The 21409-nt window shown below is 40.8% G+C and overlaps 4 protein-coding genes and 1 pseudogene across 4 annotated transcripts in view; 1 reads left to right on the plus strand and 4 right to left on the minus strand.

Annotated features, from left to right (window-relative positions):
* Positions 1 to 824, minus strand: part of LOC138056654 (uncharacterized) — a 1473-nt gene extending 649 nt beyond the window's left edge. The window contains exon 1 of the mRNA XM_068902512.1: positions 1 to 824. This exon is cut by the window's left edge and continues 649 nt beyond it. Coding sequence (XP_068758613.1) covers positions 1 to 824 — 824 coding nt within the window.
* A 984-nt stretch (positions 825 to 1808) lies between these two features.
* Positions 1809 to 2306, minus strand: LOC138056660 (uncharacterized). The gene has a single exon (XM_068902524.1). It carries the CDS (start codon positions 2304 to 2306, stop codon positions 1809 to 1811), a length of 498 nt encoding a protein of 165 aa, XP_068758625.1.
* Positions 2307 to 2444: 138 nt separating this feature from the next.
* LOC138056672 (uncharacterized) lies at positions 2445 to 3806 on the minus strand (annotated as a pseudogene).
* A 4034-nt stretch (positions 3807 to 7840) lies between these two features.
* LOC138056682 (uncharacterized) lies at positions 7841 to 9376 on the plus strand. Its single transcript, XM_068902538.1, has one exon. The coding sequence runs from the start codon at positions 7841 to 7843 to the stop codon at positions 9374 to 9376; it is 1536 nt and encodes a 511-aa protein (XP_068758639.1).
* A 1709-nt stretch (positions 9377 to 11085) lies between these two features.
* On the minus strand, positions 11086 to 11550 carry LOC138056693 (uncharacterized). The gene has a single exon (XM_068902548.1). The coding sequence runs from the start codon at positions 11548 to 11550 to the stop codon at positions 11086 to 11088; it is 465 nt and encodes a 154-aa protein (XP_068758649.1).
* Positions 11551 to 21409: the final 9859 nt, after the last annotated feature.

Genomic DNA, 21409 nt, shown 5'->3' on the forward strand with positions numbered 1-21409 from the left:
TCTTTAAAGTCACGCAGTACATCAAACTGGTCATTCTCCCCCCGATCTTCAACTCCAAGCACATCCAAACTGTACAGTTTCTCATAATCATTGACTTCTCTCAGATACATACACACACCATCACTTGTATACTCATCTCCACCATGAACAACCCAACCAAAGCTGGTCTCTTCTACTAAGGGCTCTCCAGGGTTTCCTTTGAACACTCTCTCTGTCCTGATTCTGCTGTACATACTGTCTCCAGGAATAAGATGTATCTGATACTCTCCTCCAGATGTCATGTAGAACCTCTTGTCTTGTGTGTGTGAGTACTTGAGTTTCAGCTGGTTCATGTCTGGCCTTCTCGCAGTGGTAAAGTCTGCTAGCCTGGAACCAGTCAGTTCAATTTTTTCACATGCTTTCCCGTCTAGAGAGACAATACTGGTATCAAATATTGGGATGGACTGGACTTTACTTCCATTCACTGTCAGGATCTCACGGGACTCATGGCGTGCTGGCTTTAGCTTTAACTTCTTCACCACCTCTCTCGATATGAAGTTGCGACCTGATCCTGTGTCCAGGTAAGCCCAGAGAATCTCACCTTCAACACAAACAGGAATTATAGCAGGTAGTACTTTCTCCTCTGCATAAGTAGTGTAGCCTGTCAATGACACTTCAGTTAGACTGCTGGTTTGTGACACTTCATTCTGCATGCTGCTCGCTCTCTCTCGCTTATCACATATGCTTGTATGATGCTTGTACTTGCACTTCAGGCACCCTCGCCTACGGCACTGCTCTGCTCTGTGACCTGAACGTCCACAGTTAAAACACAAGATATGATCCATGAAGAACTTCCTCCTGTCCACTAACACTGTTACTACAGTATCCAATGGTCTTGCTTTTTACAGAAAAGACAATATGGTGTTGGTTTTTCTCCCTTCAGCGTGAACAAGTGCCTCTCAGACTTCTTGTGCTGTTCTGTGCTGGTCTCTGTGCTGTTTCTTCTAAGCCACTTCTGCAGGGCATCAATCAGATCTTCCATGGACCAGTCCTCCTAATTCTCATCCACTCTTACCAGGTCAGGTTTGACTTGGGGCAATTTGTTAAGCGTAGCCATAACAAGCCCGTGAAGCATCATCATCATCATCATCATCATTTATTAAATTAATTTTATAAAAACAGAATTTATAATCTTATACAACCCGCAAATAGCAAAGCTAATCGGGGCGGATTGTATAATTTACAATAAAATTACATCAGTGTTTAATAAATAAATAAATAATAATAATAATAATAATAGAAATAGATACACACATATATTCACAGATAGCTAGAATTTACATAGAAGAGCAAGAACTATAATAATACACATAACATAAGAAATGAATAATAAGAGCTTCTAGAGCTTAATTAATGATAATTAGTAATTTTTAACATTAACGTAGAGACATCAACATAATCATCCTCATTACCAAGTACCAAGCTTTTTACCTTCTTCGAGCGTTTGGAGTGCATCGAAGTTCTTACTGAGGTTCTCGTAGAACTCTTGTACCTTGCTGTAATTTGTAATTTACAATCTCTCCACTCGCGACTGACGGCGTAGTTTCTTGTTTATCTCTCGGTTCCACTAGTTTTTCGATGCTTCCACAGTGTATCCTGGTCCTGGCACCAAAAGTATACCAAACACCCTATCGGTAAACTGTAAACTCACTCGATTGTGTTGTGTTTTACTCAGCTTTTTAATCGGTAAATTCGCCTTATTTGGAAACTAAAGCGCACGCAATCAATGTCACATAGCAACAACGACTGTGGGAGGAGGGCTAAGTCTATTACTCTCGCACACTTCTAGCTTGGCTTTGGTCTAGTAGGTCATCCCTGTCCAATCCAGAGGTCCACATGTCTTGAAGACGTATCTTTGCTCTAATCACATAAGGTGCTAGGAACCCCATAGGATCAAACAACATAGCTATTTTGCGCAGAAAGTTCCGCTTGGTTAAGGGATAGTCATCGTCAGGTGGGTTCGCTCTGTAAGTAACAACATCTTCTTTGGCCAGCCACAACACGCCAAGTGTCTTTACCGAAGGCAAATTTCCTTTGTCTAAATCAACTTCAGCGGCTCTGTCTCCTTTTGGAATCTTCTCAAGTACTCGCTCGGAGTTTGAAAGCCATTTCCTTGCGTGCATACCGGCTGACCGCCACAGTTTTGATAACTGGTCATACAGTTCTAGGCATTCCTCATCACTAGGTGCAGAGGCCATACTATCATCCATGTATGTGTACTCCAAGATCGTTTCAGTAGCTTTCGGGTACTGTTCCCTGCTTTCCATTGCGTGCTTCCATGAAACAAATTGATAAGCTTGATAGGGGCACGAATTGACTCCAAAGACCAAGCTGTTAGATTGGTACTTTTCGGGAGGCCTTGACTGATCCAAATCTCTCCATAAGAAGTGATGAAAAGGTGTACTCTACGGCTCCATCTCAATTCGCAAATACGGCTCAGTTATGTCACAAACGAGGCCAACTGGGAATCTCCGAAAACGAAGCAGCACATCAAAGACATCCCGTTGAACCTTGGGCCCTTGATAAATAACATCATTCAATGATACATCATTGCATTTTGCAGAAGCATCAAATACCACGCGAGTCTTCGTAGACATCTTCTCTGGTCTCACAATTGCGAAGTGAGGGAGGTACCAGGCTTTCTCATCCTTTTCCGAGGGCGCCACCTTGGAGATATAGCCTTTCTTTAAGTACTCAGAATATGCTCCAGACAACTGTGGATCCTTCAAGAGCCGTTTCTCTGTGCGTAGCAATCGATTCACTGCCATGTCATAGTTGTCTGGCAATTCTGCAGCATCTGGCTTCCACGGCATGGCGACTTCATATCTCCCTTCTTTGAACTGCAGTGAGTTTTCAAATCCTTTGATGACTAACTCTTCTTGGTCTTAGTCTCTCTCTTTTTGTCTCTGATTCACATGTCTCAATCTCCCAAAACCTTTGTAGAACAGAGGTTAGCTCCTTCTCCTGCTGATGTACAAAGTAGGCCATGTTAAGATGGGTCAAAGATGTACCACCAGCAATCACAACTGCCGCCCCGATGCATGTCCAGCCCAATGGTTTCAGTTGGGCCACAGGTTCACCAGGTTGCCCACAAACGCCTTAATTGAATAAAACAGTTCCGCATAGTCTATCCCAATCAGCATGTCAACGACAGTCTGAAACTCATCTCTGATTCTTATTTTCAAACACCCAACTGTTGTAATTAGCAAGCATCAACTCGGTCATTTTCTTCTGTATCTTAATGTACCAAGACCCGTGGCCAAGTTCCTTGTGTCTTCCAGCTTCTTTGAGATTAATGATGATCACATCTAGCAGGTCTGCTAATCTATCCAAATCTTCAGCATTACTAGTACGAATAGGTCGGAACTGGTCTAATTCCCCCATATACAAATTGACCTGACGACGCTGTCCACCATATTTTCTCTCTAATGTGCTCTTAGCTGTTTCATAGGCTTCCAGTGAATGACCCAGGCTCTTGACTGCCTTCAATGCTTTCTCAGACAGGTACTTTTTCAACTGCAACAACTTATACTCCGCATTGTCAACACAAGCCATGAATGCGGCTTTCCAGCTCCCAATAGTTTCCCAGAAAATTCTGATGCTTGACTCGACAGTTCATCTTTGACGGCATGCAAATACTCTTGAAAACATTCTTGAGCCTTAGCAAATTCTTCTTCAATATCCTCCATTTCACGACTTGTTTTCTCCAGAGCGCCATGATCGCTTGCTATTGAATACAATTCTGCCAACGATGACAGATCCTCCATAACACGTTCTTGTGCCTCATCCAACAGTTTTCAGGAATCACAAATCTCATGATGATTCGCTGCGATCGCATCTTCTAATAAATCCAACAACTGATTTTTCACGACGATTTCGACTTAGCTTTTGCAACTTTCCGTTCCTGGATCTTGTCTGCAATTTCTTGGCGGCCATCATCGGCTCCGGCACTGTCTTCAATTTCTGCTCTGTCACACGACCTTTCTTCTTCTTCCTCGGATTTCTTGGCATGGTTTTCCTTTCAAGAACCTCGCTCTGCTACCAGTATGGTTTCAAGTAACTGTTTACTCCTTTTCCAAACAAAATACAATACTAAAAAAAAAACAGGTCATGTGACCCAAAACAAATAAACAACTTCATATACAGCACTCAAAGTATCCTTCACATCACAATCATGTTGACGGTGCCATCTAGTCATGATGACTTCTGTTGCATAGGTCTTGTGGGTGGAATAGGATATTGCCTGTTTCAGAATTTGATGCATATAAGTCCTTGTCATCGCTTCAGACATCAAAAGCAGTCGACCCTGATAACATACCTAACCAGCTCCTGAAAGAGTGTGCCCTAGAGTTAGCCCCCCTTGTTTGTGACATTTACAACCAGTCTCTAAGGGAGAGGTACATATCGGCTTTTATCTTCTATTGTTACACCTATCCCTAAAGTGTCTCCTCCCGGGCTTATTGAACAAGATCTAAGGCCTATATCTCTTACTGGTACCTTTAGATCTAGAGGGGTTTGATTTGATTGATCACTCAATATTGATGCAGGAACTCACTCATCTCGAAGTTCATCCAGTTCTTTTATCTTGTCAAAGCCTTCATGAAGGCGGGAGTAGATTTGCTATAAAAGGCAACAAGGCAAGCCACCCAGAAAGTCGCATCGAATGAGTTTGTGAGCGTCAACTGCCGACGAATGAGGACAATTGGTGTTATAGGAAGTTTTGGGCGAGTGGCGGCTTTGTTGTTTGATCTCTTAATGCCACGAATAAGTAACGAATAGTGGATGTTGCTGCCGCATTTTTGAATGAATATTTTGTTCGCCTTTGTTTTTAAAATTACTTTCTTTCACGCTTATATGTCGTTTTCGTAATCATTATTCTGTTAGTTTTCCCTGCATAATTTTGCCTTTTAAAAATTCATTCTCATTTTGTGCTTCGGAGAGTCAACATTGTTTCGTTATAAGTTTTATCGTCTTGGTTTAGTTTGTTCCGTTTTAAAAGTCATACAACGTTTCAACGAATATTGGGGCCAAAGCTCCAACACGCATGCTACATCAACACAGTAACTTTAATTCGATGCTCGCTTTAAAAAAAAAAACAAAGAAAAAAAAAGAGAAAGAAAAATTTTTCTCCTTTCTTATTTGTTTTATTATTTCTTCTGAATGAAAATTTAACAAATAATGTACCCAAAGCAATCTCCCTTGAACATGGTTTTAAGAATAAACGGGAAATCCATTTCTTTAAAATTACACAGACAATAACATGACAACGACAGCAAATTAAATTCAAGTCATAACAATAGGTAATGGTTTGAACTGGTAAACTCATAGTTTTTACACTCAACATTCCCCTACACAATCACTGTGCTTTAGTTAATAAACTGCGAGCATCAAATTAAAGTTCCTGTGTCGATGTAGCAAGCGCGTTGGAGCTTTGCCTTTGGGCCCAATATTCCTTGAAACATTAATTCTGGATGAATATGGACGCCGGGAGTTGCAACGGACAAACTGACGTCGACGACCATCTAGCGAAGGAGACTGTCGCTGACACAGTTTGCGTATCTAGGCCAACGCGACGCTTAGAAGGATCGGGATATGTCGCACGACTTCGATGGATGGATTGTTATACGCTGCAGGGGAAAGTTAAAAGGCATATGGAGCGTATCACCGAAATGACCAAAAACACGGACACGGTTAACACTGTTAAAAGCGAGTTGTCCACATTTCGTGCGGCCAGCGAGGAGGTGAAAAAGGTGGTCACGACCCTTATGAATGACCTTGAAACTGAAGAAGACCTTCACGTAGCTAGCGACTGGTACGCTCTACAAAGCGGTCATATGATTGATTTTATCGAGACAACAGAACAGTGGATGCCCTCCGTGAAGGAAAAGATTTTAAACAGCCTAGATGACCGATCAGAAGGTTTGAGGCATTCTGGATCGTCCCACTGCTCAAAGGCATCGTCCACATCTGTTGCAGCCAGTCGGGCGAAAGAAAGAGTGAAAGCGGCTGAACTGATGGGGAAGTTCGCGATGTTAGAGTGTAGGCAAGAACTGGAGAAAACAACAGAGCATTTACTCTTAGAAGAACAACTAGCGGTAGCTCACGCGAGGGAAAGGGCGTATGCTGAATTTGAAGATGATGCCTTGGGAGAAAAGCTGCATGTTTTACCCGTACATCCACCGCTAATGGGCTGTTATAGTTCACAGTTTGAGCCTTTTCCACGCCCACATCCACCACCTGTTCCTCAGGCATATTACCCTCGTGGACAAGTAGAGCCAACTGCAGCGCCTTATTCACCGTTTAACCCATGTGTTCCTGAATTTAAAATGAAACGGAGCAAAAGGCAGAACGCTTCTGAAGGTGTTCAAGAAGTTTTCAGTCAGCAAAACAGACTAACCGAGCTCTTGGTGGAACAGCAACAGCAAACCCTTTTGCCAGCACTAACTATCACCAAATTCACCGGTAATCCCTTAGACTTCTTCACGTTGCACCGAGCGTTTGGGTCACAAATAATGAGTAAACTGAAGTCGAACGACTTACGTTTGCGCTACTTAGAGCAGTACCTGGAAGGGGACCCGAAAGAGTCGATTAAAGGTTGCCTCCATCTTGACAGTCAGAACGGGTACGCAGAGGCTATGAAGCTTTTGGTTGAAAAGTATGGAGACCCGTACAAGATTGCGAACGCTTACATAAAGAAGGTTAATGACTGGCCTAACATTAGACAAGGGGACGATCAGGCTCTAGACCGGTTTGCTACGTTTCTCACTCAGTGTCGGAGCGCGATGTCAGAGCTTATGTTTCTGTCAATTTTAGACCATCCACACAACATTCAGACTATGGTAAGAAAACTTCCGTTGTCCCTCCAAGACAGATGGCACAGAGAATCGAGTAGACATTGAGTCACCGGAAGCATCACCCCCACGTTTATTAGCTTCATGACATTTTTCAAGACTGAGGCGGGTATTGCCACAGATCCACAGATCCAGTATTTTCACGAGAAGCGCTCAGTCGTTTGGATGTGTCAGAATGCCCCAATCGCTTCAAAAAGGGTAGGAATGCAAACAAGCCAATTTTGCCTTAAGGCAAGTAGTGAGGAAGAATTTTTATGTAGATGACTGTCTACGCTCGGAAGAAAGTCAGAAGAAGAGGCTATTCAAAGAATACGTGGTGTACGCTCCGCATGTGCTCATGGAGGCTTCAACCTATCGAAGATTGTTGGCAACAGAAGAAGGGTGTTGGAGAGCGTGCCAGGACTTACGTGCCCAAGGATTGAGAGCTTTGGACCTAAGCAGTAATTTTCTACCAGTTGAAAGAGCCCTTGGGGTGCAGTGGGCTGTTGAATCATACACGTTTGGGTTTCGAATCATCCTCAAGGACAAGTCACTCAGTCGCCGAGGTATTCTTTCCACCATCTGTTCTATTTTTGATCCACTGGGGATGGCTGCGCCTTTTTTATTGACTGCAAAGAAAGTTTTGCAAGATCTCTGCCGTACGAAGTTAGACTGGGATGATGAGATTGACGATGAGTTTTACGTACGTTGGGAGAATTGAAGAAGTCAGTTGTCTGCACTGGAGCACTTCTGAATGGACCGTTGTGTCAAGCCTGATAATTTCGGTTCTGTTATTTCAAGGCAAATCCACCATTTCTCAGACGCAAGTGCCATTGGTTATGGCCAAGTGACGTATCTATGGATTGAAAACGACAAGGGTAACATCCACTGTTCGTTTCTGATGGGGAAGTCCGAACCTAGCCCCACTTAAAGCCATGACAATTCCACGTCTCGAGCTTACAGCCGCGACTATGTCTGTTCGAATAGGTGGAATGGTTTCCAGAGAGCTAGATGATCCCGTTGATAGTGAGACCTACTGGACCGATAGCACAACTGTATTGAAGTACATACGAAACGAAGCGAAGTGTTTCCATGTGTTTGTAGCAAATTGCGTGCAAAGTATCCGAGATCAAACAGATCCTGCTCAGTGGAGGTATGTTGAATCCAAGAACAACCCGGCTGATGATGCATCGCGTGGTCTGAATGGTTATCAATTATCTGATCAGCAACGTTGGATCAAAGGCCCCAATTTCTTATGGTTACCCGAGAGTGAATGGCCCGAGCCTCCTTGTGTCCTGAATAGCGTCCTCAACAATGATTCTGATGTCAAGAAAGTTCAAGTGCTAACTACTGTTGTCGACAAAAAGGCAGACATCCTGACGAGGCTTGGGCGTTTCAGTAACTGGTATCGCATGAAGAAATGCATCGCCTGGATACTTCGCCTCAAGCAATTATTAACCCACAAGCAGTTACCGCTGACAGGCAAAGCACACAGAACGAGAAATGCAGCCATTAAAGACACGAGTCGCGAATCATTCACGGTTGAAGAAATGCAGCGCACAGAGAAAACCATTCTCCAACTGGTACAAGATAGTGCGTTTCCTAGGGAGCTTGAAGTATTATGGAAGATCCAGCGAGAGCACTGTCAGGAGAGTTGTGATTTTTCAAGAGCCAGAAAAGCAGAAATCAAGAAATCTAGCACATTCTATCAACTTGATCCTGTTCTAGACAAGAATGGCTTGCTGCGTGTTTGGGGAAGACTTGGCAAATCACGAGTGTTTCCAGATGATTTCAAACACCCGGTTATCCTCCCAAAGAAGAGTTTCGTGGTGAATCTCGTTATTCGTGACACACATGAAAGGGTTGGCCATTCCGGTCAAAGCATCACCTTGGGCACGCTTAGGAGCAAATATTGGATCATCAACGCCAATTCCGTTGTAAGGCACTTCATCTCAAAGTGTATGACGTGTCCCGGGCCTCGTGGTGTAATCAGTGAGCAAAAGATGGCTGATCTTCCCAAAGAAAGATTATCACCAGCCCCTCCATTTACGTATTGTGGTGTCGATTACTTTGGCCCGTTTTTTATCAAAGAAGGACGCAAGGAAACGAATCGTTACGGTGCGTTGTTTACGTGCTTATCAAGTCGGGTCGTGCACATCGAGACTGCAAACTCGCTAGAAACTGATTCCTTTCTGAATGCTCTACGACGCTTTGTTGCAAGAAGAGGGTCAGTGCGTGAGATCAGATCTGATCAGGATACAAATCTTGTTGGGGCAGAGAAAGAATTACGAAGAGTTCTAGAAGAGATGGATAGCGGCTCAATTCAGAGAAGCTTATGCAGAGAGTTCAAGGCTGATTGGGTACAATGGAAGCAAAACCCTCCCTCTGCTTCCCACATGGGTGGCGTGTGGGAGCGCCAAATCCGTTCTGTACGCTCAATTCTCACTGCATGGCTGGTCCTCATCGCAGATGATCGAGCCGCCCGAAACGATTGGCCTATGGCCTGAATAGTCGACACCTATCCCGATGCAGAAGGAAACGTGCATTCCGTCAGGCACTACGGGAACAACAACACTAGATTGTCCACTCCAGAAACTTGTCCTAATCCTTGAAAAAACGCCCGATGACCAGGGTTTAAAATCCCAGTCAGAGGAGCCTTTAGTGACATAACTGAAACTTTGTGTATTTTGCTTTCTTTTAAAGCTTCAGTCTGTTAAGAGTTTTTTCAGAAGCTAGAAACTCTTAGGGGAGCCAGATGTTGCTGCCGCATTTTTGAATGAATATTTTGTTACCCTTTGTTTTTAAAATTACTTTCTTTCACGCTTATATGTCGTTTTCGTAATCATTATTCTTTTAGTTTTCCCTGCAGAATTTTGCCTTTGTTTAGTTCATTAGTATAAATTCGAAGCTTTGCTTAAAAATTCATTCTCATTTTGTACTTCGGAGAGTCAACATTGTTTCGTTATAAGTTTTATCGTCTCTTGGTTTAGTTTGTTCCATTTTAAAGTCATACAACGTTTCAACGAATATTGAGATCAAAGCCAAAGCTCCAACGTGCTTGCTACATCGACACAGTAACTTTAATTCGATGCTCGCTTTAGTTAATGAAGTGCAAGCGTCGAATTAAAGTTACTGTATCTATGTAGCAAGCGCGTTGGAGCTTTGGCTTTGGCCCCGATAGTGGAATTTAAGTAACGCGTTGTCTAGGGGGTTAGGGTATCCATACTGCAGATGAATTTAGCCGTACAATGTTAAGATAATTTGTAATGCTCCTTCGCGACAGGGTGCGTGACAGAAAGGTCACATATCTTAGTAGTGTCAGTGTTGAGCATGGAACGATGTTGCATCCAAAGTACAAACAGAACCGTAAATATGCACGAAACTGCGACTTGTTCGTGGCCCTCGTAGTAGCAGCAAAAGCCTTGCCTCTATAGCGTGCACATTCTTCATCTAGGGCCCGCTCTTGAGTGCCATTTGGACCTGTCTTGGAATCGCAGAAAGAGAAGTTGATGACAGATTAATAAACTCGTTTGTGATTGATCCAGAGTGAAGTAGAGAGAGGAAGTTGTCGGCACTCAGGTGATTGTGTAAGCGTAATAGTGTGTTGGCAGTGGTGTTTTCGATCGTCTGAATGAAGCAAGATGTAATTCTTAAGTTGTGTACTGCGGATATCCAGAAAATTTCTCTCAACCAGACCATTGTCCTCTCCGATCTACTAGTTCCTTTGTTAAGCCAAGATTTTGTGACTGTATTTTCGGTGTAGATAACGATCCATTTATGTGAAAATTGTGGACCCATCTCCTGAGGGCTAACAGGACAGTAAATAGTTCCAGTTCATTGATATGACAGCTTTGTAAATGCGGAAAGTCAGATTGCCAGTTGCCAGTCTCGCTGATAATGGCCACCACCACCTACAAGACTGGCGTCAGTGGAAAATTCAGCAGTTAACGTGGGTTCAGTGGAGACAAAGAAGGTTCTGCCATTTAAGATCTCCGTGAAATCTTCCCACCACAAGAGGTCGTTCTGCATAGTTTGTGTCATTCGTTTCCTGTGATAAGGTCGCGTTAACGTCTTAAGTGCATCAATGATGCGCCGCAAGAAAGTACGCCCACCATAGACTACACACGCTGCAAAATTCAGTTCCCGCTAAGGACTGTAACTCTCGCTTTGAAAATTTAGATTTCGCTGATGTTTGACTTAGAAGAGCTCGGATGTCTCACAATTTGTGATCAGGCAACCTAAGTTGCCTACGCTTGCTATCAATTTCAATGTCCAGATATGTCAGACGCTGGCAAGGATAAACCACTTTGTTCCAATTTACTGTTAGTCCTAATCGTCCTAGTAAAGTAATGAGTTCCCAGAAGGCTGTCCAACAGTCATGCTCGCTCTCGGATATTATGAGAAAATCATCTAAGTAAGCGACGACAAAGAAGCCACGTCGTGACATCATTCGCGTGATCGATTGTGTGAGGCGGTGAAAGATTTCGGGGCTCTGTTTTGCTCCGAACGGGAGTTTATTGTCATACAGATATGTAAAAGAGTTAGCGTTGTTAAATTTCCATTTCAAACCCATTGCTTGGTAATTTGATGGATGAAGTGGTACGTAGCGGTACACGCTTTTCAGATCAATTTTCGCCATAAAGGCTCCTTGCTTTATATTTGCTGTGATCTTGTCCACCATCCCGTAGGAATAGTGTTCGCAGTCTGCATAGGAGTTTAAGCTTGTCAAGTCGGGTCGGCTGCAGTCATGGATAAGACGAATGTCATTGGAGTCTCGTTTCGGTATTGCCCCAAGGGCAGTAACAATAGTGGGTTTTCGGTTGTGATAACATAGTTTCCCCGTTCTATTTCAGTTAAGAGTTGCCTTTTGACTTGTGGCCATACTGTTGAGTCCGTGGCAGAGCGGTAATTGTTCACACCAATGTCGGTTAGTTGTACATTGTCAGGAATGATTTGAAAACCCTTCATAATTCCATCTAGTAAGAAGTCTCTGTCGGTGTCTTGGTGCAATTCGTTAGTCCAAACGTCAATGTTTAATGGAAAAGAATGAAGAGCTGTCGTATTATGTCATTGTGGGGCAACGGGGTTTTGCGCCGAGCCATAGAGGTGTGTAAACTCGGGGTGTTTCTTACCACACCCTGGTGCAATACAGATGTGTTGGGATTTTGCATTGTGGCCAGTGGCATCCTGCTGGTGTTATACACCTTGCAAATTGGTGCTTCAGTCGACGGTTTGCTTGTCCTTGTTCCTGCAGAGGAAGCATAGCTTGACATGGTTCCCTGTCGTTTCTTTAAGAATCGCGTGTGCAACTGTTGAGAGTCGCTACCCCAGCGATACCCATGGTGGTGTTGAGTTTCTGATACTCGTTGTGTTATAGAATGACAGACTGCCATGTATGGTCTTCAGTCAGCTTGGAGACCTTGACGATGTAGGCAAGGTAGTCCTGGATTGATTTCCTATCCAATTTTTTGCGCAAGAGAAGCGAATTTAGGATTTTCACGCTTGCTCCCATCCATTGGGAGAGGGTGATGTTTTCAAGGGCCGGTGTTTTTTGCTTAAAGGCTCTTACAATCACCTGAGCTCCGCCACCCGCACCTATCCCCTGCTCTTCTGGTTCTGTTGATCCAGAATAAGCATCAACAAAATCAGGAATGAGCAGGGGTTTCTCGTCCTGTTTACCTGGTGAAGTAGGTTTCCGGAGTTATACATGTGGGTTTAAATCCATTCTAGTTGGGTCACCCTGCGGCTGGCTTGCTACTGGAGTGGCTGATTGGAGGCTTTGTTTTAAATCATCAAGGCCGCCGCAGCTAAGTAGTGCATCTAGCCCTCCACCGTTGTCCAGTTTCGTAGAATCTCGTCGAGACCTTGGTCTTTCGCAAGGCTAGTTGTTGTGATGGGTTTAGTGTCAGCTGGTTTCAGGGTCAAATCAGGTGCTCTCAGCCCTATCGCGGCTTTGGCCAGCAGCTTAGTTTGCCCCTTTGTGAGGCCAAGCTCGGCAATGTTGGCCGGTATTAGCAGCCTTAAAGCTTCCGTTTGCGTCGCACCACACAGAAAATTCAAATTTTGACATCCTTTTAGCTAAAACTTACAGCTCTAATGTTTCACAAATGCTCGCTAAATAAAACTGACACTCAGGATCAGTGAAATACGCATTAGTATAGTAACCCTATACATACCTCAGATAACACAATTTTCTACCGCAGAGATAACGTCGGAAATTTTAAACTATGATAAACAAAGTTTATCTAGCAGAATTAAGATAGTGATGTCTGCATAATGGCGAATTTTAGATAATATTCCGAGACTTCTCTTTAGCTTTTTTGAAATATACTCGACCTGTGGTTTCCATGTTAAATTTGAGTCTATACCAAAGTATTTAATATATCTTTCCTGCTTCAGACACACGTTATTTATCATCAAGCTGAAATTACTAGTTCACTCTTTCTGAGGAGGGTGAAATATGACGAAACTTGACTTTTCTATATTTAGTGAAAGTTTATTAGAGCAGAGCCATATATTTACATTATTTAATTCAGCGTTTGTTATGTTTTAGAGTATCAATATCTGTATGCCTATAGAACAGATTGGCATCATCAGCAAATAGCTGAAATTCTAGAATTTTTTAACAATGATAAAAATCATTAATATATAGTAAAAACAAAATTGGCCCAAGAACTGATCCTTGAGGAATGCCACATAGGACTGTGACAAGATCAGATGTTACACTATTTACTGTAACCTTTTGTTTACGGTTTTTGAGATATGAATTAAACCAGTCTTTAGCTTTACCTTTTCTCCCATAGTATTCACGTTTATCAATTAGAATATCATGGTCTACCGTATCAAATGCCTTGCTAAAGTCTAGAAATAATCCACAAGACAGATCACCCTTATCAACTGCTTGTTGTACTTTATCAATTATAATAAGAATTGCATAGTCAGTTGAGTGTTTAGCTCGAAAACCAAATTGTCCCTTAAAGAATACTGTTTCTCTTTCTAAGAAATTTAGAAGTCTATTGGATATAAGTTTCTCTAGTAGTTTGTTACATATAGAAAGTAGGGAAATAGGGAGATAATTAGAGAGATTGGTCTGTGAATCTTTTTTATAGGTAGGAATTACATTAGCAACTTTAAAGTTATCTGGAACAATCCCAGATGAAATAGAAGTGTTGAATATAAAGCTGCTAATGGAAATGATATAACACTTTTAACAATTTTAAGGATATTTACTGGTATACTGTATGGGCCGGCAGCTTTACCAGATTTTAAGTTTGAAATTTGAGTTTCAATCTCACTAGGAGTAAGAGGAAATAAATAGAAATTATTAGTTGAAGGATTCTTAAGATACTCTAATGGGGACTTGTTTATTGCAGGAATTAAAGTAGCCAAGTTAACTCCAACATTTGCAAAGTAATTGTTAAAAGCATTTGCCACCAGTTTTGGGTCAGTCAGTTCAGTTTCATTTTGGACAATTTTCACAGTTTTCTGGTTAATTTTCGCTTTAATGTGAACTATTTCTTTGATTCCATTCCATATCTTTTTGCTATTGTTAATATTCTCTAGAAAATAATTACAGTCATACATTCTTTTACTATCTTTTAATAAATGATTGAGCATGTTTCTATACTATTTAAATTTGCAATGATAATATGTAGATTTTGTCTTAAGATATTTTTTGTATAACGCATTCTTCCGACGAATTGAAGTCTTGATTGCACTAGTTATCCATGGCTTGGAGTAAGATTTTAATTCTCTTCTAGAAAGTTCTTTAATAGGGATGTGCTTGTCTACAATTCTAGTTAATTCGTTATAAAAGAGTCAAACATCCTGGATGGATCTGTCTCACCTTGAAGAATAAATTGCCAATCAACTGAGCTAATATCATCAACTAATGCACTCTCACTGAAATTAGAGTAATCTCTCTTTTAGAGTTTTGTGCCTGATGGTAAATCTGAAAATTTATTTAGAATTAGAAAATTTGGCAAGTGATCTGTTAGGTCATATATCAAATTCCCACTTATAATGTAATGTTCTATTGAATTAAGAAATATGTTATCAATCAATGTAGCAGAGTGGTGAGTGATCCTTGTTGGTTGAAAAATCTGAGGCTGAAAGAAGCATGAGCCCAATGAATTAATAAAAAATTCCGAATCATCGTGAGTATCGATTTTTAAGAGATCAATATTGAAATCACCCATAAATATACAAATTTTATTCTCTCAATTAATGCTTTCAATTGTTGAATTAATATAGTCCATGAAGTTATCTAAATTGCTATTAGGGTGTCTGTAGATCACTCCACAAATAAGATTAGGCTGGTTACCAAAATCAATTTCAGTCCATAATGTTTCAAAGTCATAAGTAGATTTTGTAAATTGTGATCTGCTAATATATTTAAGATTGTTCTAGATATAAAATGGGACGCCTCCTGGATTGGAATGGCTAGGTTCAGAAATAAAATCATATCCAGTTATGTTGAGATTAAGTAAAGGTTCCCTATCATGTGACATTTTAGTTTCAGAGAGGCCGATTAAAGGGAATTGTAATTTAGCTAAGATGTCATTTTTAGAAAATTGTCATGGTTGGCTGCTAAACTTCTTATATGAGACCGTGAACGGGAAAACATACCTTAACGCTTATTCGTTAAACTTTCACTAATCAACGGATGGCTAACGGATAGCTAACAGCCTTCATAGCATTGTAACGTTTTGTCCTAAGGTTCTAACGGTTATCTAGTTGTGGCTAACACATGATAAAAGCGTTCTAATGGCTAAGTAAGTATGCCTATTGGATGAAGAAAACGTTCTAACGGTTGCACAATTTGTTCTAACGGATGAGCAGAGCCGTTAAACGGTTGTCCATTAAAGAACGTTTTAACTGTGAAACTGGCATTTTGTTCGGTTATTAGTGGAACAAATAACAACTAAATAATAATTGCTGACCACAAATGAATGATGAAGATCGTCACCTTTCCATGTTTCCTGATTCACGGGATATATCGCTCAGTAAATATTTGAAAGAGGTAAACATTCAAAACAGTCGATTTATCTCTTACAGAATGTTTTCTTCAGTTGATACTCGTAGCCTTAGTTTGATGTCAAATAAATCCATCTTTCACGACTAGAAGTCGAGTTTGACAGTAAAGATCTCCGTTGTGTTTACATTTTTGACGTAGGCCAGGTTACATAGCATGTCGAGAGATGGCATGTTGAAAGAAAGCGGGTGTAACTCGCCAGTCGGGATGAACATTCTTTATTGTCGTGTTTTACTGAAATGGATTTGTTGCTTGTACTTACTTTACACAATGACTTTTTCTAGAGTTTTTTTTTTTAAGTAACTGTATTATCTAGCCGTTGATTCACAAAAGATTACGCTTTCTTGACAGAGCATGTGAAAAGCGGTACCTTTTGAAGTTACGAAACTAGTCTCCAAGTGACGGCTTTCAGGGTCAAGTACTGTTTCAGTGTCAATCATTTCTAGAGCATTCTCGGAGTTGATACATGAGTTTCTGTAGTATTCTCTTTCAGACTGTGCACAGTTTAGATGATCCTGATGGGCTTTTACAAATTCTGACTTTTCTCTGTTGGAGAGGTAAGGCAGAGATCGGTTGCTGGTTTTGAAATGCCCATGTTAGGATGAAACTGGTCCCGCAGCTGTAAGAATTTCCTGTAGCTCACTGCTTGTACATCTGAAGCTGCGCACGCTGCTTCATAGACTCGCCAAACGCCAATCTTTGATACGAATGATGACAGGACTTTGATGTCATCATTTTTTTCTTCCTGGGAGGGAGATTGCGTTTTCCTCAATGTAGTTGGTCAGGAATGTGCGGACTCCTTCTACCATACACTGAGATAGCGTGTTTTCGGGTAAATGTTTAGTGTTACCGTGAATTCTGGGACAAATACCATAAGTTTGATAGTGTTCCTTCAGCCGTCGAAATCGTGAATCATTCAGTCCATATAAGTGAAGAAACATCTCCTTGCATCTCCTTGAATCAAATTCACTGAAGGATGTGTATCAGAGTGGAGCACAGTTTTTTCCGGTGTGCCTTAAGGGACCAAACTAGGTCCATGGTTGTTTTTAATCCTGATTAATGACCTGGGAATTAATAACGCTTCAATTTGGAAATACATAGATGACACTACGGCATCTGAGATAACTAGGAAAGGACAAGTGAGCAATGCACAAACTATAGCCAAGGAAGTAGCTGAATGGTCCAACAGGAACAGAGTCAAATTAAATATTGACAAATGAAAAGAGCTTCGTATCATACTTCAACGCGTCGTGCCATTCTAACGGAATTGTTATCCCCTTAAGGGTTGCTAGTTTATTCTAACAGATCCACACTGCTTCTCTAGCTGTGCTAATGGATACAGAGTTTTTGCTAACGGTTATGTTGTCCTGTCTAACGACCTGATGCTAACGGCTAACGGACGCACATCTTCGGCTAACGGTTGCACTCTCCGTTCTAACGGCCTGATCCTAACATCTAACAGTTGGCCTAACGCCTGTAATGTTTTTAAGAGAATTTTCTAATGGATGCTTAACGCTTTTGCCTGTTTAACGAATAAGAGTTAAGGTATGTTTTCCCTTTGCACTGTCACATATTACAATGCAAAGCAGAAAATGCATTATCATTTGATAAGCACTCAATTATGCCCTTGTTACTCTGAAATTCATGACTGGTGTAATATCCAAAATTATTATCTAAATGTGCATATATTTATAGCAAAGCTCCACCATAGTTAAGAAAATATGGTAACCCATCGATGCGAGAAAATTTGGTTTTATAGCCATGACGTCATGAACATCCGTACGTATGCCCATCCATGTATGCCAATGTGACCAGTATTGTGCTAGTTTACAGCATACATCTTTGATATTGGACATCCATCTTTTGATTAATTGACACCTGTCAAAACAAGGTATGCGCTGACCAGTATCATGTGACCATATCGCGGGCTCAAGTTTAGAGCTCACCGAGGTCAGCTGTTTTTTTTTTTAAGTTGACTGCTGACCAGGTACTGGTTTTCGATTGGATTGCAGGCTCAACCCAGGTTAACCTGAACATAAGTGAGGCTTAATTTTTCACGCGTTTTATCTGGCTCGACCCGTCTACACGGCCGTATTATATATAAACAAAACTTCTTACACAGTCAACGCTTTTAGTGGTCAGGTGGAAAACGGTTTGGAAGATGTTTCTTTCTGCATTTTTCACCGGTTTCAATCCAGTTTGAGATATCATGATATCCGTGGTCCACACTGGTGGCCACGCAGTAATTCAAGTCAAGCATCGTCGGGATGTAACCTTAAAGCTGAGTGTTTATTTTTAATTTGCTTAGAGCTGCTTTTTTCTCTGTATTGCAATTTTTGGCATATCTTTAGAAGCTCTGATAATGTTACATGATGCCTGGAGGACCTATGTCTAAAACAGAAACGAAAGGACTGAGCGAAAGAGAACGACAACGACAACGACAAAACAGAATACCAGTAATAGCTCATACTTAGCACACAAATTCTTTCCCTGGGCACTAAACCGTTTGTTATTTTTATGGATGTGTTATTTAAAGTGGATGCGTATTTTTAAAAGTTGGTTTGATCGGTTGTTCCTTTGTTCAGGGATGAGAATCGAATTTTTATTGTCAACTGGAATTAATCTGTACTCTTCTGGACATAAAGAAAAAGTTGATTTGTTTGTTTGTTTTCCTCTAAAATGCAGCCAAACAAGTGCTTTTTTAATCCGTTTGCCCAACTCGGTTTCGTTGTGCCTCGACAGTGACAAGAAAATGTTGCCCTTATGTTATAAACACATATTCACAATGAGTTCTGATAAAATTAGGGGGAAATCTCAGTAGCTTGTGTTTTCAGAAGTTTGTTTAAAGCACCCAAACATTATTTAACTGTTGTTGTCCTTTCTTGGTTGCATTGCTGTAGTTTGCCGATTCTTATTCCAAGCCAACCTGCCTTGTTTCGATGAAATACATAACAATGTGAATGATCTTGTTTTCAGAGATAAAGTGGAATAAAGTACATCGGTAAAACTCTTCTTTGACCTTGAACTGACAAAGTTGTATTGATGGCTTCTAATTTTAGCATGATTACTATTCCCTAGCTATTGACAGTTGACTCTGAATTGTTTTTTTTTTCCTTTTGCATTCGCTCGCTGAAGATGTGCTTGTTTTCTTTTAAAACTCATTCGGTTCAAGAAAAAAATATTGCCAAACTGGTGAATTACACAAAGTAAATTTCACTGGAAAAACCAATGTCACACTCATTGATTCCTGATTCATGCGATATCGGTTTTTAGCGTAAAATTTACCGTGGAATTCACTAGTTAGGCAATGAATTTTTCTATAGAAAAAGGCAAAGAAAATGATTTAATTATTAAAGCAGCACCGGAAACATCAAAACATGGACAATTCGAAACCTCTTATTTTCACAAACCCTACAGGCAGTTAAAATAAATAACCAGGGATCTCCGCTTTTAGGCTTGGCTAAATCTATATATTGAATGGCTACATTTATAAAGTGTGGAATTTTTGAGGCTGGGGACGTAATGCTAAGAAATGGCAAATTTCTCACCTCAGCGGACCTATGTGCATAAATTTCATTAATTTCATTATTATTTTCCCCACAGGGGCAATGTAAACAGGATGCTATTACATTATAAAATCACAGTTATTTTACTCATCTTTGATATAGCTTTTTCAAACCATCCTTGTTGTTGATAGGTATGAAAGGACTATCCTGGGTTGTCCTCATTTGAAGTCCAAATGTATAAGAACTTTAGTTCCTTCTTGGTCTTTACAGACCCATTGAAAGGTTCTTTATTTCCTTCTGTCAAGCTCTCGTTAATGAAAATACAGCTTTCAGATGGAAAACCAAGATCACAAGTAGTACAGTCCTTGAGAAGCTTTCGGCCCTTATAGAATCTGTCTTTCTCATCACGTTGAGCGAATTTGACTATGATACCAAGTACAGTTTTTTCACTTTGTACTTGTGGCTTGTAGGAAGTGAGAGACCGATAGATCATCCTTTTTTATTTCAATACCCATTAATTTGCCTATTTTCATAACGATCTTGTTGGTGTCTTCTTGTTCAGAGACAGGTATCCCTTGAATCTCCACACATTCTTGTCGTAGGTATTGCTCCATATCATTACAGGTAGATTGTAATTTTCTCAGTGCCTTAACTGATGATTTTAGGAATTCATTCTCCTTAACAATTCTCTTGTTTACTGCTTACAATTCCAAGATGGCGCGGGGAACTCTAAAAAGGCCTACTGACCCCAGTTCAGTCTACCTTGTGCCAACGCATGGTTGCTTCAAACTCTCCAACTCCAATTGATCCTGAATCTTAAAGGGCTTTGCAGATTTCTTTGACACCTTTGGCGTTGTTGTCACTGGGCTGGGAGCAACCAAGTTGGCGGAATCAGATGGTAACGAATGCATATCAATTACTGTTGGAGAAACCAAGCCAGGAAGCTTGTAAACAAAACCCGGGTTGAGTGACTGTTTAAGTGATCGTTTTGGCCTTGAAGCTGCCATGGCAAATGATATTGTGATTAAACAAATTCTAACAAGAGTCCTGATGAAAAGAGGTTGTCACCACGAGTAAGCTCTTGAATGGACTAGGAGCAGGGGCGAGCTGAGAAATGAAAATGCGGAGTTTTTCAGACAACTGAAGATCTATAGAGTGGCCTGGAGTGAAAAGAGGAGCGGATTTTGGACAGAGAACAGCAGGCAAAGCCTACTGCTAAAGTTGGTCCAACGACTGAGTTACCTGAAGCACTTGTGCTGAAGACGTCAGCAATGTGGCTAGCCAATGAGTGTGTACTATTAATTACATGCATTAATTAACATGCTTTAATGCTACCCATTCGGGAAAGGTGAAATGCATGTTTTTTCCTTAGGTTTATTAGCATAAAGGTTGATTTAAAGTCAAGTGTCTTGATCAGTTTTTGAACTAATGCGGGCGTTTTTTTTTTTGATCTTTGGTGTCATTGGGTGTCAGGATACATGCAACTGACCAAACTGGGACTCTCAGATTGCCTAATAATTAATGACTTTGAGAAGAAAGCTCTCTTTATGAGCTGTCAAGCTCTTGGGGTTAACTTTGTTCCAAAAATGTTTCAATAAAAAAATTAATTAATAATATGTAGATTAAGCCATGCCTAAAAGCGGATCTCCTGGGTCCTTTATTCTCACTAGCTGAAGGGTTAGTGAAATTATAAGATTTTTGAATTGACAGCAGTTTGGTGTTTCTGTTTATTGCTTAATTAAATCATTTTCTTGGCTTTCTTGTATAAATTCATTGCTTAACTAGTAAATTTCGGGCTGAAAACCAATATCGCATGAAGCACGAAGTGAAGTGGAATTTTACTGTGAGTTTCACTAGTTAAGCAATGAATTATTCTTGAATCCCATGAGTTGTAAAAGAAAACAAATCCTCACCAAGCAAACAGAAAAGGGAAAAAGCCATTTCAGAGTTAAGGGACTATGGAATAATTATGGGGGGGGGGGGGGGGAATGAGCTTCGCA

The sequence above is a fragment of the Montipora capricornis genome, chromosome 1, assembly GCF_036669925.1.
Source record: "Montipora capricornis isolate CH-2021 chromosome 1, ASM3666992v2, whole genome shotgun sequence".
NCBI lineage: Eukaryota > Metazoa > Cnidaria > Anthozoa > Scleractinia > Acroporidae > Montipora > Montipora capricornis.

What these genes read in the sequence shown, in the direction of transcription:
- LOC138056660 (XM_068902524.1), bottom strand. Translation starts at nt 2,306, where the DNA reads ATGGAAAGCAGGGAACAGTACCCGAAAGCTACTGAAACGATCTTGGAG.
- LOC138056693 (XM_068902548.1), bottom strand. Translation starts at nt 11,550, where the DNA reads ATGGTGGACAAGATCACAGCAAATATAAAGCAAGGAGCCTTTATGGCG.
- LOC138056682 (XM_068902538.1), top strand. Translation starts at nt 7,841, where the DNA reads ATGTCTGTTCGAATAGGTGGAATGGTTTCCAGAGAGCTAGATGATCCC.